Here is a 27559-nt window from a genome sequence, read left to right on the forward strand (position 1 = left end):
AGGCGGGAGACCGCCCAGCTCCTCCAGGCGCTGGCAGGGAAAGCGGAGTGGACAGAAAGGTGATAAAAGCCCAGATGGGGCCCCAGGGGGAGGGAGGCACAGGGTCAGTGGGTCCGGGACGCGCACTCCTCGCCCTTCCCCAGACACCCAAGTGGTTGGGGCAGGGGAGGCCGCCCGGGAGGGGGTAAAGACCCCCCACCCAAGGACTCGAGCCCTGGGAAGAACCCACAGGCCCCTCCCCTCTCCTGGTAGGGGAGGGGGGCCAGTGCTCCGCGCTGGGGCGGGGAGGACGAGCTGAACCAAAACCCGCTCACCGGGACCAGGTGCCCGGCTGGCGCTTACCGGGAGCCCAGAGCGCCAGGCGGCTTCCTTCCAACCAGGCCGCTCTTGGGCGGTGGTGCCAGCAGGCAGCTGGCATAGGAGGGCGCTCAAAATAGCCCAGACAGCTGGGGCGAGGGGGTGCCGGGGCCCAGGCTCGGGCCTGGAAGACACCTGGAGCCCCATCCCAGCTCGGCCGCGGCCTGAGCTTGGTGAGTCGGCCGCTCGGGGTCCGGGGCGCGCAGCCCCCGGTCGTGACCCTGCCACGGAGGAGCGGCCGTCTACAACATGCCCGACGCAAGCCACACCGCAGGAAAAAGCCGAGCTGGCCGCCGTCCCAAGCAAAGCCAGACTTCTTCCCCGCGGCTGGAAGCTGGCCACGTGCTCCAGGAGGTGGGCTGGCAGAGGAGCGGCCGGAGACCACGGCCACCACCCGCCCCGCCGTCACAGAGGCGGCCAACTGGGCCGGGCCTGCGCCGCGGACGGCCCCCCACCACCCCCACGGCCGGCCGGGGACACCCCGCCCAAGGTCGCCAGCAGCCGCCACCTCCCGACCCCTGGCTGCCAGGCTAAAGCCCCACAGAGATAAGCAGCCGGGTGCTTCCAGCAAAGTCTGGGGCCTCCCACAGCTCAGCAGTGGGAGTGGACCGGAGGGGCGGGGTGCGGCCAGGGGAGGCCCCTGGGCCCAAATGGCTCAAGGGACCGCACACTGGAGGGCACACCGGCCAGGGGGCAGGGATCAAGGGTCACACTGTTCCCAGCTGTGCAGCTGCTTCCTGGATGCCAGGAGCCCCGAGCCGCCGAGGCAGCTCGCTCAGGCTGCAAGAACGGGAGCGGCTCTGCCGGGCAGCGCCGCGGGTGCTACCCAGCCCGGGGCTCGCGGCCCCGGCGGCAGCTGGGGCTGAGGAGGGAAGGCCCGAGTCCTCGTCAGAGGCTGGGGACGGGGCCACCATGCTGCCAGCGGTTCCGATGCCACAGTCAGGCCCTGGCCCTGGCTCGCTCGCTTTTCCTATTACTGTTTCGGGAGACGACACGAGTCCAGAGCCAAGCGGCACGTGCCAGGCCGCAGCCGGTGCCCAGCCGCGGCCCGCCAGGCTTCAGACCAGGTTCCCTCGATTCTAGAAGCTCGGCTCGTTATTGGGAGGCAGGAGGAAGCCGGGAGAGTCCCGGACACCTGTGTTCTCGGGGAGGCGGCGCCGGCCCCGTCCCGCGTGTCCCCGGGCGGCTCACGGTCACCCACGCCCACCGGGGGCGGCGGCCGGCAGCGCGGGGCGGCCCCCGCCGCGCAGCACGCGACCGGGAAATTCTAGTAAAGCTGCTAAATTCGGCCGAGAATTCCACGCCCCCAATGCCTGACATCAGCGCGGCCGGGCGGGGCGGCGGCCGGCGGCCCCGGGCGGCGGGGGAGGGGCCGCGGAACCGGCCCGGCGGGTTCGGGGATCCCGCCCCCCGCCCCGACGGCGGCCGGCCCGGGCGGGGCCGGCTCCCGCCTACCTCCCTGCGAGGGCTGTCGGCTCCAGCCGTCCGTCCCGGGGCTGCCCAGAGTCGACCGTCTCGGGCCGGGGACCTAGGGAAAGAGTTCAGAACGAGCCGTGAGGCGGCCGGAGGTCGGAGCCCGCTGGGGCCCGAGGCGAACGGAGCGGGGCTCCCTGGCCCGGGGGCCGCCCCGCGCCCGCCTCCCGCCCCCGAACGCCGGGGGTGGGGGCCCGGGGCTCGGCCCGGGCGCCGAGCGGCGGAAGGCCGCCCATCTGCACTTCCAAAGGCCGGCCCCGCCCGCACCCCTCCCCGGAGGCGCCGCCGAACCCCGGCGCCCCGGGAGGGGCCCGGCTTTCCCAGGCCCCCGCCCCGCCCCCGGCCTGCCGAGCCGGGGTGGAGGGTGTGCCCGGGGCGGCCAAGCGGGGCGCCCGGGGACGCGGAGCCCCAGCGGGACAAAAGGGGAGACCCGCCCCCGTATCCAAGGGCGCGGGGCCCGGGCCCGGAGGGCGGCCTGGGGTCAGGGCTGGGCCTCCGCGTGCCCGCCTGGGCCTCGGGGCCCCCGCCACCTCGGGGCCGCGCGCGACGCCCCCGAGGGCCCCCGCCCAGGGGCGAGGGCCGCGCCCCGCGGGCTCCCCGACGACACCGGCGAGGGAAGGGGGACGGGAGGGCGACGGCCGCCATTAGCCAGCGCCGCCCCTGTCGGGCCGCCGGCCCGCGGCTCGGGCCGAATCCCGGAAGAAACCACCGGGGCTGGGGCGGGAGCAGCGGCGGGCGCCGGGCCGGGCGTGCGAGGTGCTGCGTCACGGTGCCAACATGGACGCCGGCCTTTTGTCCTTTTTTCCGCTCTGCTGGCGCAGGCGCACCCTGGAGCCCCGAAAGCGGATTCCGGGGCTCAAACCGTGCACAACCACCGGGAAAGCGAGCCCTAAGGCCGGGGGAGGCTTCCTCGCCGTCGGCCTCTCTCCGACCCCCGGTCCCTACCGAGGCTCGGCCCCGAGGAGCCCCTCGCCCGCTCCCCTTTCTCCGGGGGCCCGGGGCGCCCCGCTCGGCCCCCGCCTCCCCCTTCCCGCTCCGGAAGCCGAGCGCACCGCGCCAGGAGCCCTCGCCCTCGGCTCCAGCCGGCCTCGGCCTGCGGGAAGAGCGTTTCCTCGAAGGGGCCAAGGCGCTTTTTCTTTTTTCCTCTTCTTTTTTTACTTACCCGCTCAGCCCGGTGCCGTGCAGTCTCAGCGGATGAAGCTGGGCGGTGACTTTTGGAGATGTTTGTGATCAGAATAGTTTGGGGGGTTGTTTACCTGGGGAGATTTGGGGCTATGGCACTGTCTGTCTTTGCTGTTGATGTTACCTTTTTGTACGTTACACTTCGGGGCATTTTTCTGCTCCTTCCACGTCCGCAAACTTTCCAGAGGTGGGTTGGCAAAAAGGCGGCTTCGCGGAGGGCTGTTTACTGCTCTAGATGGCCATGGTGTGACCGTCATTAAGAGACAAAAGGCGAAAACACACAGTCAAATCAAATCAAAGGCAAAAAAGGCTCACCAGCCACCCCAAAGCACCATAGAAAAACAGCACCGAGCTATCGTGGGTGTTTGGCTCCAAGCAGCTAGGACTTGTTTTCTAGTTCTAATCTAGTTTCCTGTGACCGCTTTAGTATTTCCACACAAAGAGAAGGTCTTCCTTTCACCTCCCCTCCCCCCAGGCAAGAGGAGAAAAACAGCTATGTTTTTCTTCAAATAGATCGATTTTCAAGGAACATGTACAAATTACTGGGAAGCAAGCTGACTAGCATTTACTGCAGTAGGCATTCTCAAAAGCTCGAGGCGAAGACCTTAGCTTTATAAAAGCAAAGCGTCTAAAAAGCATTTCAACCTGACTTAGCATTAGACAAGAGAAACGAAACAACATACATGCAGATGAAGGTTCGGAAAATTAAGGACATCTCAGCCAACATTAACATGAAAACTAAACTGTAGAAGGACAGAATGGACTGGGTACTTACAATATAAAAAAAGGTTTTTTTTTTTTCTTAAAGAAAGAAAAACAATTTAAAGAGTAACAACTGCTCACAATTTTTTTTGTTGCTGTCATTTCACTTAATCCTAAAACTATACATTTAAAACATTACCTTGTTAAAAAGAGAGGAGTTAATAAGATGGCCAGGTTTAAGTGTTTAATAGAGGAAACTATACTTAAAAATTTATTGTTCAATCAAGAGAACAGACTTAAAGACAGCTCGACGCTTCCCAACGAACCACCCAAGAAAAAAGAGGAAAAAAATTAAATATGTCGTTTACTTAGTTTTTTTTTGGAATTCAAAACTGTTAACTGCTGACATGAATGGTGTGCTATGACCTAGTTATACAAGACAAAGATGGATTCCAAGTCATAAGGAAAAATCCAGATCTTTTTAAAAGGTCTTCTTCAATTCTTCCAACTGTGAGTCCTTTAAGCCTGCTGACAAATGTTAAACAACACACTCAGGCGTCCTGAAACTGGATGGTGGAGTCAAAGGAAAAACGTTCCCCATTTGCAACAAAGGAAAAACCCACTTGGCCATTTAATTCCATTGCAGAAAAATGGCTTCCCTCATCTCTTGGCCTCTCCTTGGTGTCTGATGAAGGATGGGTTGAGATCAGCGTCTAATAACTCAAGCCCGATAGAAGCCGCGCTCTGATTGGCTGCCGCGCCCTGCCAATTACCTACCCAAGGCCAAACTCCAAACCCCGAAAAGAGCCCCAACGTGAAACACACCACCTCCAAGCCCCATCGAGGCGGCTCTTTTCGCCTCGGCCGCCCGGCCCGGAGAGGCGGACCGGGCTGCCAGCGCGCCCCTGGGAGCCCGGAGCCTCCGAGCTGAGCTCACAAAATGGAAGCCGCGCGCCGATTGGCCGCCGCCACTCCCGGACCTTTAATAAAGAAAGGGGGAAGGAAAAGACACATGCAAAAGAGGGGGGACTCTCCTCTCTCCCTCGCTTGCTGCTGGCTGGATGGAGGGGGGGCGGTGAGAACGAGGAGAGAAGCATGTGTTCACGACAATTACGGGGCGCTCCCCTCCAAAAATAAAAACAGAGAAAAGAAAGAAAGAAAATAATAAAGCCAGCGAGCTCGTCTCTCCCGGCCGAGGCCCGGCCGCTTCCTCCCGGACGGTGGTTAAATCCTGGCTCCTCCGCCCCGGCTCTGCGCCCGGGGCTGGGGGTGGGGAGGGGGTCGCCGGGCTGGGGCGGGCGCCGGGGCCCAGACGCCTCGATGGCAGCTCGCCTTGGTCGACGTCGGCCTTGCTCTCCCACCCCCCCCGTCCCGGTCTCCAAACACACCCTCGGCCCCCCTAAAACCGAGCCCGCGCCCCCTCCCCGCGCCCCGCGCCCCCACGCGCCCACCTCCGGTCTTGGCAGTTTGCAAACAGTTCGGAAGGCCCGAGGCGCACGCCGCGGCGGCGGCCCGGGCTCCCTCCGAGGGCAGCCGGCCGCGGGGAGGTAGAGCCCGGGGAGCCCCCCGCCCCCGCCAGCCGAGCCCCCCACCCCAGCCCGTCCCGGCAGAATAAATAAATTAAGAGGCCTTCCCCCGGGGAGGGGGGCGCAGTGTGGGAGCGCGCGAGCGAGGGGTGGGGGCCGCCGGGGCCCGGGGCTTCGGAGGCGCAGCTGCCGCCGCCGGGGAAAGCGACGAGGAAGGCGAGGGGAGGAGGAGGAGGAGGAGGAGGAAGAGGAGGAGGGTGAGCGCTCGGGTCGGGCTCCTTAGCGGTGTATTGTGGGATGCGCGGCTACTGGGAGCCGAGCCTCCGCCGCCAGCCGCCTCCCGGGCAGCAGCAGCAGCAGCAGCGGCGGCAGCAGCGGCGGCGGCGGCGGCAGCAGCGGCGGCTCCGGGCCCGGCAGCCCCGGCGGCGGCGCCCCCCCCTCCCCGGCCCCCCGTCCGGCCGCCCCGGCCTCGGCTCCCGCGGGGGACACCATGTACTGGCTGGCGGCGCAGGGAGGCCGGCGCCCGGCGGGGATGTAAGCGCGGCTGGGGCGGGAGGGAGAGGCCGCGGCCGACTCCCGAGCGGCCCGAGCCCTCGGCCCCGGGCTCGGCCCCGGCCCCGGGCCGGCGGGCGGACCGGCGGGCGGGCGGCGCCGAGGCCTGGCGCGAGCCCCGCGCCCGAGCCGGGCCGAGCGGGCCGGCGAGCGCCACGCCGGGCGGCCGGGCGGCACCATGGGCCGGAGCCCGCGTCCTCCGGGCACCCCGGGCCCCGCCAGCCCGCGCCCGGGGCCTCCGGGAGCCCCTCGCTGCCGCCCGGAGACGGTGGCCGAGCGGGCGGGCGCGTAATTCTCCCGGAAGGGCTATTCTCTCGCTTCGTTCTCATTTTTTTGGGGGGAGCCAGCGAGACGGCTCCTTTCGGGGCGCCCTGGTAAGGGGGGGCGGGAGAGGGAAGGAGGGGGGGCGGCCGCGGTCCCCGGCGCCCGCGGTCCCCGGCGCCCGCCGCGGCGGGGCCGACAACAGCTCGCTGGCTTCCAGGTTGGGTTAACGGCATGGAGAACAGCCACCCCCCCCACCACCAGCAGCCCCCGCCGCAGCCCGGCCCTTCGGGCGAGAGGAGGAACCACCATTGGAGAAGTTACAAGTTGATGATTGACCCGGCGCTCAAGAAGGGGCACCACAAGCTGTACCGCTACGATGGGCAGCACTTCAGCCTGGCGGTGAGCGGCCCGCCGCGCCCCCCGCCGCCCCCCGCCGGGCGCCCGGCCCGGGGGCGAGCGCCGGGGACCCCCCGCCCGGCGCCCCGGCCAACTGTCACCCGGGGGCCCGGCCGGGCCGAGAGGCGGGGGCCCGGGGAGGGGACCCCCCGGGAGGCGGCGCCCCCCCCAACCCGCACCCCATGCCTCTCCACAGATGTCCAGCAACCGCCCGGTGGAGATCGTCGAGGATCCCCGGGTCGTTGGGATCTGGACCAAAAACAAGGAGTTGGAGCTGTCGGTGCCCAAATTCAAGGTAGGACTCCCCGCCCCCCCCCCCCGACCTCTCCCCTCCCGCCCCCCCCCCGAGTTCGAAAATAACGCCAGTCCTGCCGGAGTCGGAGTTCCCGCCGTCCAGGGCCGCCAACTTTTGGCGGGGAAGGGGAAAAGGGGGCGTCCTCGCCCGCTGTAAACAAAATGCCGCCGGAGACCCCGAAATCGGGGCCCCGCCGCTGAGTCGCGCCCGCCCGCCTGCCTGCCCGGCCGCGGCGCCCACCTGCGACCGCCGGCCCCGGGCCCGGCCCCGCCCCCTCCCCGGCCCGCGGCTGGGGGGGCACTCCCAGGCCGGGAAGTCCCCCCTGGTCCCCGGCCAGGGCCAGCGGCCGGAATGACGGGGGGTCAGGGAAGGAGAAACTGTTTCTTTTTCTCCCCTTCCGAACCCCAAAGACTTCCACGTTCCAAACGATTTAATCCTCCGCTTCCCGGGCCCGCCTGCTTGCGTTTTTACCACCCAAACACTCAAATGTTGTTTTTTTTCCCTCTACCCTTCATTGTTTCTAATGGCTGAACGAGTGTGGAATGCGTGTGTTTCCCCCTTGGGTTTCAATGCCTTCCAACCTCCCTTCCCCGCGGCCCCTGCCAGATCGATGAGTTCTACGTGGGCCCAGTGCCTCCCAAGCAGGTGACATTTGCCAAGCTGAATGACAACATCCGGGAAAACTTCCTGCGGGACATGTGCAAGAAGTATGGAGAGGTGGAGGAGGTGGAAATTCTGTACAACCCCAAGACCAAGAAGCACCTGGGCATCGCCAAGGTGGTCTTTGCCACGGTCCGGGGGGCCAAGGAGGCCGTCCAGCACTTGCACAGCACTTCTGTCATGGGCAACACCATCCACGTGGAGCTGGACACCAAGGGTGAGTGGAGGCCGGCCTTGGAGGCCTGGGGGGGGAGGACGGGCCAGGCCGCCCGTCACGGTGCCCCCCTTTCCTCCCAGGGCTCCCCTGTGGGTTGGGAGAACCCCTTGCCCTTCCCTGGGATTCCCCCACACTCATCTTATTTAGTCTTTTGCCCCTCCTGAGGGTAGAGCCACATGGAGCTAAACGTGTTGTCTGTTGCTAGGAGACAGGCTATAATTTACCAAACGGGCCTGTCCTTGGCCACTGCACCCTTAGGGACCGCCCAGAGGCCCCCCACCGCCCGCACCCCTGCGGGGCCCTGGGCTTTAGCGGTCTCCAGTGTTTTGTTTTTGCTTGTTAAGGGCGGAGGCAGAGTTGTGTTTATTTCTTGGGGGCTGGAGGGGGCTGGAGGGATAACTGCTGAGGCTGTCTTGAAATAAGAGAAATTCCCTGAAGTTCTTGAAGGGTCTGGGTGTGTTCTGGGTGTGTTTTGGGGGGGGGCATGCCAGCCATTTGCCTGAGCCAATCTGGGCCTGGAGGGTGGTTTCATTGATAAGGTTCTGGCCAGCACCGAGGGGGCGGGGCGGGCGCACCGGGTGCTGGAGGGTTGACTCCGCATCTTCCCTCCTCTCTTAAAGAGACCGCGGCACCTCCCCTACTCCTTGTCCTCCCCCTTCCCTGGGAGCCCTGCTGGACAGCCACCCACCCTCTGGGTCTGCCGAGGGCTCCCCCAGTACCTGGCCTGAGGGCTGGCAGGACTCCCTCCGGAGAGGTCCTCCCAAAGTTTGCCTGTGGCCTCCCGGACCATTGTCCCCCAGTTTGAAAGAAGTCCCCACTGGGAACCCCGCCCTGCCAGGGTTTAGGAACAACTCTCAGGGTTTGAGAGCGCCTGAGCACACCAGAACCTAGAGAGAGAAAGCTACACTTCTATTTTGTTTTGCTTTTAATAATTAATATGTTTGACCATCCCTCAAGGCTGCTGGGTGCTGTGACAGGCTACTCTGGTTCTGGCTGGCTCCGCTGATGCCAGTCCTAATCACTGAGCTGGGCCCCAGCCTAGGGTTTCTGTCCAACCCTCAGCCCCCCCACCGGTCTCCCTGGTTCCTCTGTCTCTGGGGGAGGGAAGCAGGGAGTTTTAAATCCACCTAGCCCTGCTTCGCTCTGGTTTGATTTTTCTCCCAAGGCCAAACTCCCCTCCTCTCCCCTCCCCCGCCCACATCTTTAGGAGGAGCAGGTTCTTATCACTATGTCATTTCTGAAAAAAAAAAAAAAGGCCCTTGGGAGACTGCCACCTAAGTTTGTATTCGAGAAAGAGACCAGCTAAGTGTAAAGTTCTGCTCCAGGAATGAGTCTCTTTTGCATATGTGAGCAGCTGCCCAGGCTCTATAAATATCGATAATGTAGGCCCGGAGGTAAAGACCTCCCCCTCCCCTAGTGTGGAGGTGGGGGCCTAGGCTCCGAGGGGGCCTGGGCTCCGGTGTGTGTCTCCAGGTGGTCCCCTGGTGGAGTGGGGGCCCTCAGTGAGCCCTTAGCCGGCAGAATGCACTGTGGAACTCATGGTTGTGTGCCACTAGTGTTGTGTGCAAACTGCTGGCCACCTGGGTCAGCGCAGTTAACCCACTGTCACCTCTGGGTTATGGAGTCCCCCGTCCTTGTCACCCTGTGTCCTGTGTTCAGTGAGAAGATGAAAGAATCAGGGAGGGGGTTCTTTTCTGGGGTATGGTGGCCCAGGTGATTGGAAGGGTTTGGGTTTGGGGGAGCCCCAGCACCATGAAGCCCTGAGTTCTGAATCTCAGCATGAATTTTGCAGCTTCTTTGTCCCAGGGGGGGCGGGAACTTGGGCCAAAGGTCACACTGCTTCCCCAGGCCTAGGGTTTGGGGCCCCGCTGGAGCCCTTGGGGGCTGTCCATGCTGGAACCCACCTCAGCGTGCCCCCCACCCCACCTCCGGTTGTCACAGGTGAAACTCGCATGCGCTTCTATGAACTGCTGGTCACCGGCCGGTACACCCCCCAGACCCTTCCTGTGGGGGAGCTGGATGCCGTCTCTCCAATCGTGAATGAGGCCCTGCAGGTGGGTTCTCGACAGCAGCCCCCCTTAACCCCCTGATCAGACCCCCACCCAGGCCCTGCCTTTCCCCTTCTCTAGCTCTGGAGATGAAGGCCCGAGGAAGGAGACGAGCCGCTTTCACAGAGCTCTGAACGCCCTGTTTCCCAGGCTGTGCCTCCCTACTCACACCTGCCTTCCCCCAGCTCTCCTCCATGTGGGCTGGGGCAACCTGGCCATCCACAGCAATGCCAACACATGGCTGTGCCCAGCGTGATGCCCAGGTCACCCCACCCCCAGAAGGCAGAGTTCAGCCCCCCTTTCTGAGCATGGCAGGCCTCTCTCCCAGCCAGGCCTACCCCTACCCAGGGGAGACTCGGCCAGCTGCCCCCCTGCTCTGGCTGCGCACTCTCAGAGAGGAGTCTCTCCACCTCTGGTCAAATTCTTCTCTCCCTGCCTCTGGTTAGAGTCTTCATTAGGCCTACCTCCCACTGCCTGATTTAGACCCCGAGAGAGGTGTGTGAGGCTAGACAGAGCAGAGCCACTGCCACTTCCTTCCGCTTGGTTCTTGGTCATCTCTCGGGTCTGGAAGGTGGGAGGCCTGGCGTTGGATGTCCTGCTCCCCTGCCTCCAGGATCAGGGAAAGCCGTCCCGGTTTCCTGAGGGCAGTGGGCTACTCTGAAAGTTGAGAAAAATTAAGGCCTTTTTGACATCCCACTTCCTTTCCTGGTAGCTCTGAGCTCCCTAGCTATCGGAGGGAGAAGGGCAAATACCCCATCCCATCGTGTACGCCGGGCCCTGTCCCCAGCCCGGCCATCTCACCTCTCACCTGCCTCTCTCCAGCTGTCAGATGCCCTGAAGCGCCTCAAAGATGGCACCCTGTCAGCGGGCTGCGGCTCGGGCTCGTCCTCGGTCACCCCCAACAGCGGCGGGACGCCCTTCTCGCAGGACACGGCCTACTCCAGCTGCCGGCTGGACACGCCCAACTCGTACGGGCCGGGCACGCCGCTCACGCCGCGCCTGGGCACGCCCTTCTCGCAGGACTCGAGCTACTCCAGCCGCCAGCCCACGCCCTCCTACCTCTTCGGCCCGGACCCCGCGGCCCCCTTCAAGGCCCGGCGCCACGACAGCAAGTTCACCGACGCCTACAACCGCCGCCACGAGCACCACTACGTCCACAACTCCTCGGCCGGGGCCGCGTTCCGGGGCGCGGCGGCCGACCTGCCCTTCGCGCCGCTGGGCGGCGGCTCGGGCCCCCCCGGGCCCTCCTTCAAGCCCCAGCCGCCGGACCCCGCCGCCTTCGCGCACACCCCGCCGCCGGCCCAGGCCGCCGCGGCGCCCGGGTTCAAGTCCGCCTTCTCCCCGTACCAGGCCGCGGCGCCCCCTTTCCCCCCACCCCCCGAGGAGCCCCACGACGGCGCGGACTTCCGCCGGGCGCCGGCGCCCCCGCCGCCGCCGCCGCCCACCGAGCCTGCGGCCAAGGAGAGGCCGGGCACGCCGCCGGGCCCGCCGCCCCCGGACGCCGCCGACGGCATGGAGCTGGGCGGCCGGGCCGCCTTCGGCTGGAGCCCCGAGCCCTGCGACAGCCCCGGCACGCCGGCCCCCGAGGCCTCGCCCGCGGGGCCCGAGCCGCCGCACGACAGCCTGGACTCGCGCATCGAGATGCTGCTGAAGGAGCAGCGCACCAAGCTGCCCTTCCTGCGCGAGCAGGACTCGGACGCCGAGCTGCAGATGGAGGGCAGCCCCATCTCCTCCTCCTCCTCCCAGCTCTCCCCGCTCGCCCCCTTCGGCAGCTCCCAGCCCGGCTTCCGTGGCCCCTCGCCGCCCTCCTCGCGCCCCTCCAGCACCGGCCTGGAAGACATCAGCCCCACGCCGCTGCCCGACTCGGACGAGGACGAGGAGCCGGGCCTGGGCCTGGGCCTGGGCCCGCGGCCTCCGCCGGAGCCGGGGCCCCCGGACCCCGCCGCGCTCCTGGGCCAGGCCGACACGGCCCTGGACCTGGCTGCGGACGGGACCCCGGGCTCGGAGAAGATGGATGAGGTAACGGCCCTGTGCCCCGCGTCCGCCACTGGTTCTTGTCTGTGTTCCCTGCCCAGAACATTGAGGGAAGCCGGCTCAGGCACGGTGGCAGCCGGGCCCGTGCGCCCGGGCTTCGGTGCCACGAGAGCCCCGGCTGGGCGCAGCCGCACTCCCCGGCTGGAGTCCGCAGGTGGCTTAGGAGCCCGCAGCCGGGCTGGAGCTCCGGACTCCCGAAGGGACCGCGGCAGCCTGGGCTGCACCCGGCCCCCGGCCCACGGGCCCCAGGGGGAAGGAGTTAGGCACGCACTTCTTGGGAGCCCAGCGCGCACACTGGCAGCCCCCACCCTCTCCTCAGACATCCCGCCTGGCCTCGGGAAGGGTAGGTCCCCTCTTCCTGCTGCAGGCGCCTGCGGCCCGTGGCCCCGCGTGCCCAGGGCGGTTCCCTCCTTGGATCAGACCCAGCCTGGGAGGCGCAGCGGGGCCCACAGGTGGCAGAGGCCGGGGGCCGGGCAGGCCATTCTGGGGAAGTGGTTTCTGGTAGCTGGGTCCAGGCAGAAGGAGGTGACAGGTGGGGGAGGCAGGGCTGCCGGCCCTGCCATCTCCTCACTCGGCTGGCTTCCTGGGGTCGAGGGTCTTCAACCTTACTGACCAGCTGGCCCCAGATAGAAAGCCCAGAAGCCCAGAGTAGCTGGAGGACAGGATCACCCCTGCTGGAGGCAAGGGGAAATGGAGGCCAGGAGTTGGAGCCTAGGGAACCTGGACAGGCGGCCCTCGGGAGCCCTCTACTGGTGTCGGGTAGAGCTGCCGCTGGGCCAGGCGGGCCGGGCCGCTGTGACTGAGGCTAGGCCTGGGAGCCGGAAGGGCTCCCCTCTCAGAGTGGAGGTTGGAAGTTAAGGCTCCAACCGTCAGGTAAGCTGAGATGACCTCCGGGGTCTGTTTCATGACCTGTGGAATGGGTTAGTGAGAGGCCGCCCCAGTGCCCGCTCCGCCAGAGCCCAGGCTCCCCCAGCCTGCCGCTGAAGTGCTCTTGAAGGCTTCCACCCCAGGCAGGGGCAGGGCTGGAGCTGGGTGCCTGTGATTGGCCGGCCACAGAGGCCTGGCTTATCCCTCTGTGCGCTGCTCCTGTCCTGGGAGCTGTCAGGTGGAGGTCCTGGAGCGTTCTCCCCCAGTGTCTGGCCCATCCCACCTACCCTCCCGGTCTTGTGCCCAGGTGCTTGGAGAAGGAGAGCATGTTTGCTTGTGTGTGTGAAGGGACTAGAAAAAATCCCCAGCCTCCTGCCCCTGTGGGTGTGATCATCGTCTTCCCGCCCCCCTCCCAGGTTCCCTCAGGCCTCCCTCACCTGGAGGTCTTACCCAGGCCTCTGAGTACTCTGCCTCAACCCACAAATGCTGGCTGTCTCAGTATGTGTGTCAGAGCATGCATTGGAGGTGTCCCAGCCCTGTTTCTCATGTGTGACAGTAGCTGGCCTTTCCTCACTTGTCACAACGGATCCTGGTAGAGCTGTGAGGTTCTCCTGTAGATAAGATAGGACACCATGCCTGCCCACGGCCCTCAGCCCCACACTGGCCTGCGCTCTCCAGGTGAAAAGAGTGATTAAGGCAAGATAGGAACAAATCTCTGGTGCTGGGAATGTGGCTGCTTAGTGGTGGCGCGCACAAAGTCCTAGATTCAACCCCCAGCCCTGCGCACAAAAACCCCAGCAACCACATCCCCTCCCTCCAGTGTCACTTTCTGTGTCACAAGACAGCAGCATGGGGCAGCAGGTCACTTCCTGGCTCAATTCTGGCCCCATCCAGGGAAGTTACTTAAGCTCTGTACCAATTTCCTCAATAGAAAAGCTGAAGATAAAATGTAAGTGTTGTAGCCACCATAAAGTTTATTAGTATCATCTCTGTGAAGGTACATTTTAACAGAATCCCCCAAATTGAAACAATCCTCATTCCCTGCCCCTGCCCCCTCCGTGAGGTACTGTCTGATCTGTCTCCTACCTGTCTTAGCTAATTTCATTCCGGTTATTCTGCGCCTCTTCTATCTACAGGTTCATTCCACAGAGCTAGAGTTGCATCTGTCCAAGTCTTTTCCATGTTCCCAGCATCTGGGATTGCCTGGCACAGAGCAAATATCTGTTGATTGAATGAGTTTATTTTTTGTTTTTTTGTTTTGTTTTTTGGGGGTCCGGTCATGGGGCTTGAACTCTGGGCCTGGGCGCTGCTCTTCAGCTCAAGGCTAGCACTCTACCACTTGAGCCACAGCGCCACTTCCGGCTTTTTTCTTTTTGCTTATGTGGTGCTGAGGAATCGAACCCAGGGCCTCATGCATGCAAGGCAAGCGCTCTACCACTGAGCCACCTTCCCAGCCCTTTTTGTTGTTTTTTTTGTTTTTGTTTTGTCAGTCCTGGGACTTGAACTCTGGGCTTGGGCGCTATCCCCGAGCTCTTCAGCTCAGAGCAAGTGCTCTTCCACTTGAGCTACAGCACCATTTCTGGTTTTCTGATGATTCACTGGAGACTTTCCTGCCTCGGCTGGCTTTGAACCGCGATACTCAGATCTCAGCCTCCTGAGGGGCTAAGATGACAGGCGTGAGCCACCGGTGCTCAGCAATGCTGATGTTTTTGAACTTGGAGGGGCTCGGGAGTCCTTGGCTACCCCACCTTCCCCTCACCACACCTGCTTCCCCCTGTTCTCCACAGGGCCAGCCGTCCTCCGGCGAGGATATGGAGATCTCGGATGATGAGATGCCCTCGGCTCCGATCACCAGCGCCGACTGCCCCAAGCCCATGGTGGTGACGCCAGGGGCAGCAGCTGTGGCGGCCCCTAACGTGCTGGCCCCGAATTTGCCACTGCCTCCGCCACCTGGCTTCCCACCGCTGCCTCCGCCCCCCCCTCCGCCCCCACCACAGCCAGGCTTCCCCATGCCCCCCCCTCTGCCCCCACCGCCACCACCACCACCTCCATCCCACCCTGCTGTGACAGTGCCCCCCCCACCCCTGCCAGCACCACCCGGCGTCCCGCCCCCACCCATCCTGCCGCCATTGCCACCCTTCCCTCCAGGACTGTTTCCTGTGATGCAAGTGGACATGAGCCACGTGCTAGGCAGCCAGTGGGGTGGCATGCCCATGTCCTTCCAGATGCAGACACAGATGCTGAGCCGACTGATGACCGGCCAGGGCGCTTGCCCGTACCCACCCTTCATGGCAGCGGCAGCGGCGGCCGCTTCGGCCGGGCTACAGTTTGTCAACTTGCCGCCCTACCGGGGCCCCTTCTCCCTGAACAACAGTGGCCCAGGCCGTGGGCAGCCCTGGCCGCCCCTGCCCAAGTTTGACCCATCAGTGCCACCACCGGGATATGTACCACGGCAGGAGGACCCACACAAGGCCACAGTGGATGGCGTCCTGCTGGTGGTGCTTAAGGAGCTCAAGGCCATTATGAAACGTGATCTGAACCGCAAGATGGTGGAGGTGGTGGCCTTCCGGGCCTTTGATGAATGGTGGGACAAGAAGGAGAGGATGGCCAAGGTAGGAGGGCACGGGTCCCCAGGGTGGCTAGCGGAGCTAAGACGGGAGCCAGAACGGCCCCTTCTCCTAAGGCCTGCCCTCAGCGCGATGGTGGCTGGCATAGCCTCTCTTTTTTTGTCCATTGTGGGGCTTGAACTCTGGGCCTGGGCGCTGTCCCTCAGCTCTTCAGCTCAAGGCTAGCGCTCTACCACTTGAGCCACAGCGCCACTTCTGGAAGAGTCTCATGGACTTTTCCTTGCCTGGGCTGGCTTTGAACTGTGGTCCTCAAATCTCAGCCTCCTGAGTAATTAGGATTACAGGCGTGAGCCACCGGCGCCAGGCAAGTATAGCCTCTTTCTAACTGCTCTGTCAGAGCCCACATCTGCCAGATTCATGTGGCTCTTCTAGTTTTTGTTTTTGTTTTTATTTTTGTTTTTTGGGGGGTGAGGCTTTACCTCAGGGCCTGGATGCTGTTCCTAAGCTCTTTTTGCTTAAGGCTACTGTTCTACCACTTCAGGTTTTCTGCTGGTTAATTGGAAATAAAAAATAAGAGTCTCATGGACTTCTGGGCTTCCTGCCCTGGCAGGCTTTGAACCGTGATCCTCAGATCTCAGCCTCCTAAGTAGCTAGGATTACAGGCGTGAGCCTCCAGTGCCTGGCTCTTCTAGTTTCAGCCAGTTGAGAGGAAGCAAAAGTGAAAGTTGGCTCCTCATCTGCCCTCCTGCTCGGTAGTCACACGTGACAGTGGCCACAGGGCCATGGTTCCGTGGCTGAGGCACCTTGGACTGGCTCCCTGCCCTTTGTCTCCTGCTTTGTTTGGCACCAAATCTCGCCTTGGCAGGACGACTCTCTTCCTCTTTCACAGGGCATTTCTTTAAATTCCTAATCCCACAGTTAAGCTACAACCACTTTTTCCTCTGCATAAGAGAAAATGTCTTCTCCCGCTGGTTTTCTCTAAGAGGTGGAGTCCTGCTGTGTCACCTGGGCTACGCTGCACTCAGGTGCCAGCCATCCTCCCGCCTTAGTGTCCTAGGTGCCACCATGCCCGCTTTCTGTAATGTAATGCCAGTTCCAGAGCTTGAACTCAGGGCTTAGGCTCTTGTTTAACATTTTCACTCAAGGCTGGGGCTCTACCACTTGAGCCACGTGTCTCCAATTCCAGCTTTTCTGTTGGTAATTGGAGCTAAGAGTCTCATGGACTTTCCTGCCCGGGTTGGCTATGAACTTCAGTCCTCAGATCTCAGCCTCCTGAGTAGCTAGGATGACAGATAGGAAACTAGAAGGACTCATGGAGGATAGTCATTTACAACTCTCTAGTTGGGCCTTCCCAGATGAGTGCTACTTACAGCTAACCAATAGCTGTCCCACTAATAATCTGAATCAAGAGCCCCATGCTGTCCACAGGGCTATTTTGGCCAGGCTCACGCCTCCTGAAGGCTGTCGGGGTGATGTCTCAGTACCCAGTGAAATCAGATCTGTGGGAACCGTTCTGAATCAGGCAGCCCAGCAGCATGGGGCCGAAAACTGGGACAGTGTCCATCTCACTTGTGAAACTTTTGTCTGGGCCTCCAGACACGTCCTTATACCATGCTGCGTCTCAATTCCCTCGTCTGAGGCTTGTGGCTGGGGTGGCCCACGCTGCACCACTGGCGGGACAGGCCTTTCTGGAAGGAAGAGCGCCCTGATCTGGCACTGCTGTGTTGCCACTCAGGACGAGGGTTGACTGGCGACCATCCCCTCCTCTCCTGTCCAGGCCTCGCTGACCCCCGTGAAGTCAGGAGAACACAAGGATGAGGACCGGCCAAAGCCCAAGGACCGAATTGCCTCCTGCCTGCTGGAGTCCTGGGGCAAGGGGGAGGGCCTGGGCTATGAGGGCCTGGGCCTGGGCATTGGGCTGCGAGGGGCCATCCGCCTGCCCTCCTTCAAGGTCAAGAGGAAGGAGCCACCGGACGCAGCCTCCTCTGGTGACCAGAAACGCCTGCGGCCCTCCACATCTGTGGATGAGGAAGACGAAGGTTTGTGCATGCCTTCCCCGCCCCCCCCTGGGTCTCCCTCCGGTGACCTGGGTTCTGCTTCTCCCCCGTGTCCCTTGGGCTGCTCTCACTTTCCTCTCCCCACAGAGTCGGAGAGGGAGCGGGAACGGGACATGGCGGATGCCCCCTGCGAGCTTGCCAAGCGGGACCCCAAGGGCGTGGGTGTGCGGCGGCGGCCGGCGCGGCCGCTGGAGCTGGACAGCGGCGGGGAAGAGGACGAGAAGGAGTCCCTGTCTGTGTCTTCCTCCTCTTCGGCATCCTCCTCCTCGGGGTCCTCCACCACGTCCCCCTCATCCTCCGCCTCCGAGAAAGAGGAAGAGCAGGAAAGCACAGAGGAGGAAGAGGATGGGGGCGAGGCTGACGAGGAGGAGGAGGAAGACCGCAGGAGTCAGATCTCCTCCTCCTCCTCTACCTCCTCCACCTCCGAGAAGGTCAGCATGGCAGGGAGGCCAGGGGGCAGGGCACGCCTCCAGGGGGCCTGCAGCTCACTCCCGTCTCCAACTGTCCTTGTCCCCCAGGATGAAGATGAAGAAGACAGTGATGCGCGGGAAGAGTCTGAAAATGAAGACCAGGACACAGCCCTGTCAGAAGCGGGCGAGAAGGATGGAGGGGACTCGGACGGAGGTGAGTGGGGGGGTGCGGTGCCGGGCGGAGCTGGTGCATGGGGTGGGGCTGGGGTGGAGGGAGGTGGTGGCCTGATGGCAGTATGAATGCTTTTGGGGTTCTTTGCTTTAAAATGAGCAGTTGGAAGCTCATTTCCTCTCCATTTTTAAAAGTGGTGACTAGCTGGCCTTCCCCTCCCCACACTGATCCAAGGCCTCTAGAGAAGGCTGTGGCATGGGGGGGGGGGGTGTCACAGATCGCGAGGCGCCATTGTCCGTTTGCAGAGGAGACGGTGAGCGCAGGCAGCTCCAGGGCCACAGCTGACTCGTCCAGCGAGAGCTCCGAGGCTTCTGAGTTCGAGTCAAGCTCTAATTCCGAGTCTGAGTCTTCGTCTTCATCCTCGGAGGATGAAGATGAGTTGGCCATGGTGAAAGAGGAGGAAGAGGAAGGGGAGGAGGAGGAGGAGGAAGAAGAAGAGGAGGCTGCGGCGGCGGCTATGGCAGAGGAGAACATGGCTCCTGCAGAGGCCAAGGAGCTCCAGCAGGAAACGGCCGAGGCACCTCTGAGTGCGCCCGGGGCACCCGGGGCAGAGCCCCTGGCAGAGCCCGTGGACACGGAAGAGGAGCTGGGGGCTGAGGCTGAGGACGAAGCCCCCCGGGGCCAGACCCCCATCCCAGAAGAGCCCCCCGAACCCGTGCGTACTGAGGAGCTTGGGGGGTGCCAAGAGCTCCCCGAAGAGCCAGGCCTAAGCCACGAAGAGGCCATGTTGCTGTCTCCAGAGCCGCCTCCTGCCAGAGAGATGGAGGCTCAGGCCCCCTCTTCCCCGGAACAAATTTCAGGTAATGCCTCCAGCCTCCTAGAGGGACAGGGGGAGGAGGGCTGGATGTCCTCCCTATTGAGACCAGCCATGAGGCTCCTTTCTGCCTCAGTTTCCCCTGATGGCCTCCTCTATCCAATGGTGTACCTCACGTGGGTCACTGGGTAATGGAGGTGAGCCTGCCAGCGACTGTTGCTAGTCTGGTTCGATGCCAGTATTTCATTTGGAGTTTAGTCCTCGGACCTTTGGTTCTGTAAGATACTCCCCTTCCCCCAAAAAAGCTGGGGGGGTGTGTCCATGGTCATTCTAGTGACAGATGAGAGGTGCGGCCTTGGGGTGCCAGGCCAGGCAAGCAAAGGTTCCAGGCTCTGCCCTTTTCAACCTTGATGGAGCTGAGGAAAGGCTTTGCTTCTCTACTGTGGTCTAGGAGAATGCAGCCTGACAGTGGTGGCCTGACTTGTGTGTACAGTGGGCACAGACTTACAGCGTGTTCATTTAAGTGGACAGAAGCCATGTGGTTAGCACACACCTTTCTGAATTCTTTCAGGAAAGGAAACTTGTATCCTGATACTGTTACTTTGTTTTGTTTTGCCTGTAATGAGTTTTTGCAATCTCCATTTTTGGTTTTTGCTGGTGAACTGGGGATCACAGTCTCTGGGGATTTTCTTGCCCTGTGTGGCTTTGAACTGTAATCCTCAGATCTCAACTTCCTGAGTAGCTGAGATTACAGGTGTGAGCCTGGCTCCTGGTACTGTTTTAAGCATTGGGACAGGCAAAAATGTCTGTCCTTGGGGTTTTAAGAGGCAGGACAGCTGGTGAGTTAGAATGTGTTCTATGACTGGGCATGCTGAGGAGAAACCTTGAAGGTTCTGACAGGTGCCACAGAGAAGAGACGTGACCAACTCTGTCCCTAGAGGAAACCTTTGTAGGCAACTAGAGCATGGGATTTGAAGATTAGTATTTATTTTTGTGATGCTGAGGTTCAAGCTGAGGGAGGGCTTCACCTGCTGGTCACCCCAGGCCCAGGCCTGTGGTTCTGGGGATCCGGGGAGAGGCTAGCAGCCACGCGCCCGCGTCTTTGATTTCCCCTGCCAGCATTGTGCTGACTCTGGGCTGGGTGCCCAGCAGGCTGAAGTGTCACTGGGGAAGGTCTGTCCTCACAGACCTGGGGACTCTGTCGGGGATTAAGCAGCAAGAGGAGGGCACCAAGACCCGGCGGGTGGCCCACAACCTCCCATCCTAGTTACCCAGGAGGCTGAGATGGGAGGATCAGTCTGAAGCCAGCCTGGGCAGGAAAGTCTGCGGGTCTCTTATCTCTGATAATCGACCAAAAAGCTTGAAGTGGAGCCGTGGCTCAAGTGGTAGAGCACCAGCTTTGAGCAAAGGCAGCTCAGGGACAGCCAGGTTCAAGTCCCCGGACCGGCGCAAAGAGCAAAGGAGCCCGGGGCGCCGAGGGGTGTTTGCGCTCAGCGACCCATGGCTGGTTCCCCTCTTGTCTGCAGAGGACGCCCCGGCCGCGGAGCCGGAGCGCCCCCCGGTGCCGGCCCCGGCACCCCCGCCTCCGCTGCCGCCCCCCCAGCCGCCCCGGCCGCCCAGCCCGCCGCCTGAGCCCGAGAGCCCGCGGCCCCCGCCGCCCCCCGCCCCGCCGGAGCCCCCCGAGGACCCGCCCCCGCGCACGCCGGGCCTCTCCAAGTCGCAGAGCACGGAGACGGTGCCCGCCACGCCGGGCGCAGAGACGCTGTCGGGGGGCAGCGGCGGGCTGCCGCTCAGCTCCCCGCCGGTGCCCGGCAGCCCCTTCTCCTACCCGTCCCCGTCCCCCGGCCTGAGCGGCGGGGGCCTCCCGCGGACCCCGGGCCGAGACTTCAGCTTCCCGCCCGCCTTCCCCGAGCCCGGGGCGCCGCTGCTGCTGCCCGTGTGCCCGCTGCCCGCCGGCCGGCGCGAGGAGCGCGTGCGCCCGCTGGCCTCGCCGCTGGCCTCGCCGGTGCTCCTGGAGGCCGGGCTGCCGCTGCCGCTGCCGCTGCCCCTGCCGCTGCCCCTGGCGCTGCCCGTCCCCGTGCTGCGGGCGCCGGCCCGGGCGCCCCCCGCGCTGCCCCCGCTGCTGCCCGCGCCCCTGGCCCCCTGCCCGCCCCCCGTCAAGCGGAAGCCGGGCCGGCCCCGACGCTCCCCGCCGTCCGTGCTCGCCCTGGACGGCGCCGCCCTGGGGCGCGACCTCCTGCTCCTGCCCGGCCAGCCGCAGACCCCGCTCTTCCCCGGCGCCGCCCGCGACCCCCGCGCGCTCACCCTGGACTTCCGGAACGCGGGGGTCCCCGCGCCGCCGCCGCCCCCACCGGCCGAGCCCCCCAAGCTGCCCTTCAAGGAGCTGGACAACCAGTGGCCGTCCGAGGCCATCCCGCCCGGGCCGCGCGGCCGCGACGACGCCGGCGCGGAGGGGCTGCTGGACCCGGCCAAGGCGCGGGGCCCCTGGCGCCGGCCCCCGCGGAAGCGGCCCGAGGAGCCGGGCGTCCCCGCCGCCGCCGCCGCCGCCTCGCCCCCCGAGCACTCCCCTCCGCCGCCCCCGTTCCGGCCGCGCTCCGAGTTCGAGGAGATGACCATCCTGTACGACATCTGGAACGGCGGCATCGACGAGGAGGACGTGCGCTTCCTGTGCGTCACCTACGAGCGGCTGCTGCAGCAGGACAACGGCATGGACTGGCTCAACGACACGCTCTGGGTCTACCACCCCTATATCCTGCCGCCAGCAGGCGCGCGCGGCGCCGCCCCGGGCCCCGTCCAGCAGGGTGCTCGGCCGGGTGGGCAGCACGCGAGGGCCGGGGCCTGTGGGCCGGAGCGGGCGTGGGCCCGCGAGGCCTGTGGGCCGGAGGCCGGCCTGTGTGGGGGGCCTGTGGGCCGGAGGCCGGGCGTGGGGCGGGGGGGACGCCTGTGGGCCGGAGACCGGCCAAGGGCCCCCGGGTCTAGCTGGGGCGGTCTGAGAACCTCGTGTGGCCCTTGACCTCCACCCACCCACCAGCCTCTCTTCAGCCAAGAAGAAGAAGCGCGACGATGGCATCCGCGAGCACGTGACGGGCTGCGCGCGCAGCGAGGGCTTCTACACCATCGACAAGAAGGACAAGCTCAGGTACCTCAACAGCAGCCGCGCCAGCACCGACGAGCCGCCCGCCGACACGCAGGTACGTGCGCGCCGCCCCAGGGGCGGGGAGAGCGGCCGCCCTGGTGAAGGGACGGCGGCATTGCCTCTGCGCGTGCGCGCGTGCGTGCTGGTGCCCGCCAGGACTGGGGCTTGAAAAGTCATGCTCCTGGCTCAGCTTTTTCCCTCAAGGCTGGCACTCAACCGCTTGGGCCACAGCGCCACTTCAGGTTTTTTGCTGGTCAATTAGAGATGACTCCAGATTTGATTCCCTGGGATGGCTTTGAACTGCGGTCCTCAGATTTCAGCCTCCTGGAAGCTAGGATTGCAGGATTATAGGGATGGATGGGCCTGTTCGTGCCTGCCTTTTTTGAATTTTTATTTTTGTTTAATTTATTCTCTTTCCACTGTGAGGTTTGAACTTAGAGCCTGGGTGCTGGGCCTGAGCTCTTTTGCTCAAGCCTAATGCCATCTCACTTGGAGCCACAGCTCCACCCCCGGTTTGGGGGTAGTTCATTGGGTGATTGCTGGATTTGATTTTTTTTTGATGCCAAACCGAGGGAGGGTCTTCAGAGAAAATGTGGGGCAGGGGCTTCGGCCTGTGGCTTTTGAGGCCCCCTTCTCCCCCAGTGGCTGCTGCGCAGAGTTCAGGGGTGCAGATGGAATTGGGGTGCGGTCCTGCAGTTCCAGGACAGAACTGAAGGTGGGGTGGACTTCGGTGGCCATGAAGGAAACAGCTTGAAAAGATTCAGGAAGTGCCTTGGGCCCCGGGGCTGGGCTGTGTTGGGGAGATGAGGGGCTGGAGGCCTCCCCTGACTGCAGCCTCAACACATGGCCCCTCCCCCTTGGGGCAGCCAGGGACAGCCTGGGGCTGGGACGTCAGGCCTCTGAGCCTGACCTTGTCTGACCTTGTCATCTGTGTCCCTCTCTGACCCCATCTGTCCCTGTCTGACCCTGTTCTCTCTGTGTGTGACCTTGTCCTCTGTCCCTGTTTGGCCCCATCCTCTGTCCCTGTCTGACCTTATCCTGTCTCTGTCTGATCTTGTTCTGTCTCCCTGTATGACCTTGTGTCTTCGGTCCCTGTCTGACCTTGTCCTCTGTCCCTGTCTGACTCTGTTCTCTCTCTGTCTGACCTTGTCCTATCTCCCTTTTTGACCTTGTCCCCTGTGCCCGTCTGACCCCGTCCCCTGTGCCCGTCTGACCCCGTCCCCTGTGCCTGTCTGACCCCGTCCCCTGTGCCTGTCTGACCCTGTGTCCCGTGCCCGGCAGGGCATGAGCATCCCTGCGCAGCCGCACGCCTCCACCCGCGCGGGCTCCGAGCGCCGGTCGGAGCAGCGCCGCTTGCTGTCCTCCTTCACTGGCAGCTGTGACAGTGACCTGCTCAAGTTCAACCAGCTCAAGGTGAGGAGCCTAACCACCTGCCCTGGGACAGTTGTGGGGGACGCTGGACCTGAGGCCAGTGTCACCCCCTTCCTTCCCTCCCTCCCCCCAGTTCCGGAAGAAAAAGCTCAAGTTCTGCAAGAGCCACATTCACGACTGGGGCCTGTTTGCCATGGAGCCCATTGCAGCCGACGAGATGGTCATCGAGTATGTGGGCCAGAACATCCGACAGGTTAGGCGCTGCCCAGGGGCCGGGGTGGGGGCCGGGGCATCTCGGGTCCAGCCCTAGCTCACATCCTATTGTGGCCAGGTGATCGCGGACATGCGGGAGAAGCGCTATGAGGACGAGGGCATTGGCAGCAGCTACATGTTCCGGGTGGACCACGACACCATCATCGATGCCACCAAGTGCGGCAACTTTGCGCGGTTCATCAACCACAGCTGCAACGTGAGTGCCGGGCGCAGCAGGTCTGCAGCCTCTGCCCAGAGCATAACGACTCAAGACTCCCCGGGCGGGTGTGCAGCAGGGTGGTGGATTCTGGGTCTTGAGCAGGGGTGCTGGACCTCTCTTCTAAAGGAGCACAGGTAACTCCAGACCTCCAAAGTTACTAACTTCACCCTTATAGCAAAAGCAGCCCCAGAGGGGGCTGGGAAGGTGGCTCAGTGGTAGAGTGCTTGCCTAGCATGCATGAAGCCCTGGGTTCCATTCATCGGTACCACATACAGAAAAAGCCAGAAAGCCGAGTGCCTGTGGCTCACGCTTGTAATCCTAGCTACTCAGGAGGCTGAGATCTGAGGATTGCTGTTCAAAGCCAGCCCGGGCAGGAAAGTCCATGAAACTTTTTTTTTTTTTTTTTTTTTGGGTCCAGTCGTGGGGCCTGAACTCTGGGCCTGGGCGCTATCCCTCAGCTCTTCAGCTCAAGGCTAGCGCTCTACCACTTGAGCCACAGCACCACTTCCGGCTTTTTTTCTTTTTGCTTATGTGGTACTGAGGAATCGAACCCAGGGCCTCATGTATGCAAGGCAAGCGCTCTACCACTGAGCCACCTTCCCAGCCCCCCATGAAACTCTTATCTCCAATGAACCACCAGAAAACTAGAAATGGCACTATAGCTCAAGTGGTAGAGCGCTGCTGTCCTTGAGCTGAAGAGCTGAGGGACAGTGCTCAGGCTCAGAGTTTAAGCCCCATGACCCACAAAAAAAAAAAAAAAAAAAAGCCAGAAGTGGTACTGTGGCTCAAGTGGTAGGAGGCTTGCCTTGAGCACAGAGAGGCTCAGGGACAGTACCCAGGCCTGGAGTTCAAACCCCAGGACCAGCAACCCCAGAGGAGATGGAAATGAATGGGAAAGTGGAAATGGCTAAGTGCCCAAATCTTTACTGACAGAAATAGGCAGCAGGGCTGGGAAGGTGGCTCAGTGGTAGAGCACTTGCCTTGCATGCTCGAGGCCCTGGGTTCAATTCCTCAGCACCACATAAGCAAAAAGAAAAAAGCCGGAAGTGGTGCTGTGGCTCAAGTGGTAGAGCGCTAGCCTTGAGCTGAAGAGCTGAGGGACAGCGCCCAGGCCCAGAGTTCAGGCCCCACGACCGGACCCAAAAAAAAAAAAAAAAAGAAATAGGCAGCAATCATGTGTTTTTACCTCTTAGTCTATAGCTCAGAAATGATGCCTGGACTAGGAATCGAAACGTAGAATAAGTTTTGAGATATAACGGTTACCATTATCATGGTTTTTATTGAATATCAGAAAGGAGGGGGGTGGGGGTCCCTGCTCACTGCCCGCCCCACGCCCTCTGCCTGCAGCCCAACTGCTATGCCAAGGTGATCACAGTGGAGTCGCAGAAGAAGATTGTGATCTACTCCAAGCAGCACATCAGCGTCAACGAGGAGATCACCTACGACTACAAGTTCCCCATCGAGGACGTCAAGATTCCTTGCCTCTGTGGCTCCGAGAACTGCCGCGGGACCCTCAACTAGGATCCCGGGTGCCAAACGCGAAGGATGTCAGCTGCGCCCGCCTGGGGCTCCGGAGGACCCCTCTCCCCGGCCAGGCCCCACCTCCTGCCCATTTCAGGTGCTGTCCCTTTTCCCAGCCGCCATGCCAGGGCCTGGCACCCACACTACCCCAGGACCCGCCCGCAGCTCCAGCCCCGCAGTGGGAAAGGGCTTCTGTCTCTCCACCTGTGTCTCTTTCAGGACTTTTGTTTAACTTCAACACAAACTTTGTCTTCTTTGTGTGTAACTGTCTGTCCGTCTGTCTCCTCTCCTCATCCGCCTGTCTTCTCTCTGGACTGTCCTCTCCTCAGCCTACCCGTGAATGCTGCTATGTTCTTCTGTCTTCTCTTTCCTTTTCTTCCTTGTCCTAAGAAGAGACATTTTAACCGCTGAAATGTGAAGACAGAATGGGGGGAGCGGGGCTGTGGGGGGTTCAAAGCTGCCGAGTGACCGTGGATGTGTCAGCCCGGGGTCCAGGACCCTGTGCGGGGACACAGGGCGGGGCTGGCTGTGACCTCAGAACACTATGTATCCGAAAGGCCCCTCTCTGCCCGCGCACAGTGAGGAGAGCTGCAGCCTTCCCCGGGGACCACAATGCGCCCTGCCAGGCTGACCCTGCGGCCAAGCTGTCCAACCCCCAAATCCTGGGGTTCAATGTTTACTTTCCCATTCGGATGCCAGCAATGAGGGAGCCTCCTGAGGTCCCCAGCCTGGTGGGGCGCTGGGAAGGGTGTCTGCTCCCTGCTGTCCCCGCCTTCCTAGTGGGAGGGGCTTCGGGGCAGGCGGGTCCCCAGCCCCGCCTTTACGGGTTGTCTGACCGTTTGTTCCCACGTGGCATTTTTTGTTGTTGTTGTCATTGATGATCTTCTCCTGCAGCACCCCCTCGGCCCCAGCACCCCGCCCCGGAGACCAGAGCATATTTATTTCTAGAGTGAGCAGATTTATTTCTCCCAGAGAAAGGAAAAAAATCTTGGAAAAGATTTTAAAACTCACATCTAAGTCTTTGACAGGTTTTTTTTTTTTTTTTTTTTTTTTTTTTGGCATTTTATCCTTTTTCCTCTACTTCCCATCCTTTTCAGGGTTTATTTCTATGAATTTTTTTCTAATATGTGTATAAAATCAAAACGAAGGGAAAAAAATAGATTTTTGAAGTTTCAGAACCAACTTCTGTAAATAGACTGCCATAAAGGACTTTTTCTCGGAAACATTGTTTCTTGTGGAAACACAGTGAGGAGACTTTTTTTGCTCATTTCTTTGTACTTCCAAAAAAAGAAAAGAAAAGGAAAAAAAAAAAAAGACACAAAAACAAGCCCCCTGTCCCCTCCCCCCAGAGCAGAGCAGAGCAGGCGTGTAAATACTTCTGGAACATGACTGTCCAGTCCGGAGCCCTCATGAAGAAGTGAGGCTCCCGGTGGGTGGGCGGGCCCGGGCCACGCCTGCCCAGTCCACCGCCCACCACGGGTGGGCCCGGCCCGAGCCTCTGGTACCTCAGCTTGTGTCAAGCTTGTTATCATGTAAATTCTGTACAAAGAATTTTATTTTTCTCTTCTTCGGTCATTGGTGGTTTTGTTGTGTTTTCTTTAAAAAAAAAAAAAAAATGTTCTTTCACCGCAGGCCCTGGGGTGGAGACTTTGCCCACTGGTCTGGAGGTCAGGAGGCGGGTGCTTAAGACTAGGGGGAGGGGCAACCTGGACACGGCAGCGACCTTCTCTTCCTTTTGTGAATTTTTTTTTTCTGCCTAATTGTGCAACCAAGGAAATATTTATTTTTCACATGAGGAGATGTAGTGTGTAGACACAACAGATTTAAGTTACTTGTACAGCCCCCAAGGGGCTGGTGCCATCCGATCTCCTCCTGTGTCGTTCCCCACGCCCCACAAAAAAGAGGGAGCACGCAGGGATGAGCCGCCCACTCCCCTACTCGCCCACCCCGGGGGGGGGGGCCGAGTTAACCTTGGCTGACCTTGACACTGGAGTGCTGGGCTGGGCCCTCGTCCCTGAACCTCGTCTCCCCCGGGAATGGTTTGCAGGAGTGCAGGTACGTGCTGGCCCATCTTCCTTCCTGAAGCCTCTGTTTCCATTGAAAATGAAATGCTTTAGAAATGTTGAGGAGGGGTTACTTCTTTTTTTTTTCTTCTTCTTCTTTTTCTTCCTTCCCTTCCCTTCCCCGCAAAGAAGAAAAACATAAATTTTAGGGTTGTTTGTGCATATAGACTCTGTCATCCGTATGTAACTTGTTTTGAAGAGAAGTGTTCCGTTGTGGTGTCTTGCTGTAAATATTTGTTCATATTTTTGTGAATTCAATACTATGTACCATTGTATTATAGTAACTTTTATAAAGCAATCCATAAATACACTGACTTTTCTTACACATACGCCGTCTCTCTTGCTCTCCTCTCTCCCTCCCTCTGTCCTTATTCTCTTTCCACTGAGAGTCAGCACCTTGCCC

At 61.9% G+C, this 27559-nt stretch overlaps 1 protein-coding gene across 3 annotated transcripts; it reads left to right on the top strand.

The window, feature by feature from the left end:
* Window positions 1-27485, top strand: LOC138826415 (histone-lysine N-methyltransferase SETD1B-like). 3 transcript variants are annotated; one of them, XM_070021568.1, is made up of 17 exons: window positions 1-59; window positions 6274-6455; window positions 6649-6747; window positions 7354-7624; window positions 9566-9678; window positions 10495-11691; window positions 14361-15185; window positions 16918-17179; window positions 17285-17628; window positions 17716-17821; window positions 18085-18639; window positions 20120-21340; window positions 21618-21784; window positions 23011-23142; window positions 23234-23353; window positions 23432-23569; window positions 24920-27485. In XM_070021568.1, exons 2-17 carry the CDS (start codon window positions 6288-6290, stop codon window positions 25091-25093), a joined length of 5892 nt encoding a protein of 1963 aa, XP_069877669.1. In that variant the 5' UTR covers window positions 1-59; window positions 6274-6287; the 3' UTR covers window positions 25094-27485. The 3 variants fall into 3 exon arrangements, with proteins under 3 accessions (XP_069877669.1, XP_069877668.1, XP_069877670.1); XM_070021567.1 differs by lacking the exon at window positions 1-59 and adding an exon at window positions 5693-5774; XM_070021569.1 differs by lacking the exon at window positions 1-59 and adding an exon at window positions 6104-6166.
* Window positions 27486-27559: the final 74 nt, after the last annotated feature.

Source organism: Dipodomys merriami, unplaced genomic scaffold (genome assembly GCF_024711535.1).
Source record: "Dipodomys merriami isolate MVZ:Mamm:240054 unplaced genomic scaffold, mDipMer1.0.p SCAF_142, whole genome shotgun sequence".
In the NCBI taxonomy this organism is placed as follows: domain Eukaryota; kingdom Metazoa; phylum Chordata; class Mammalia; order Rodentia; family Heteromyidae; genus Dipodomys; species Dipodomys merriami.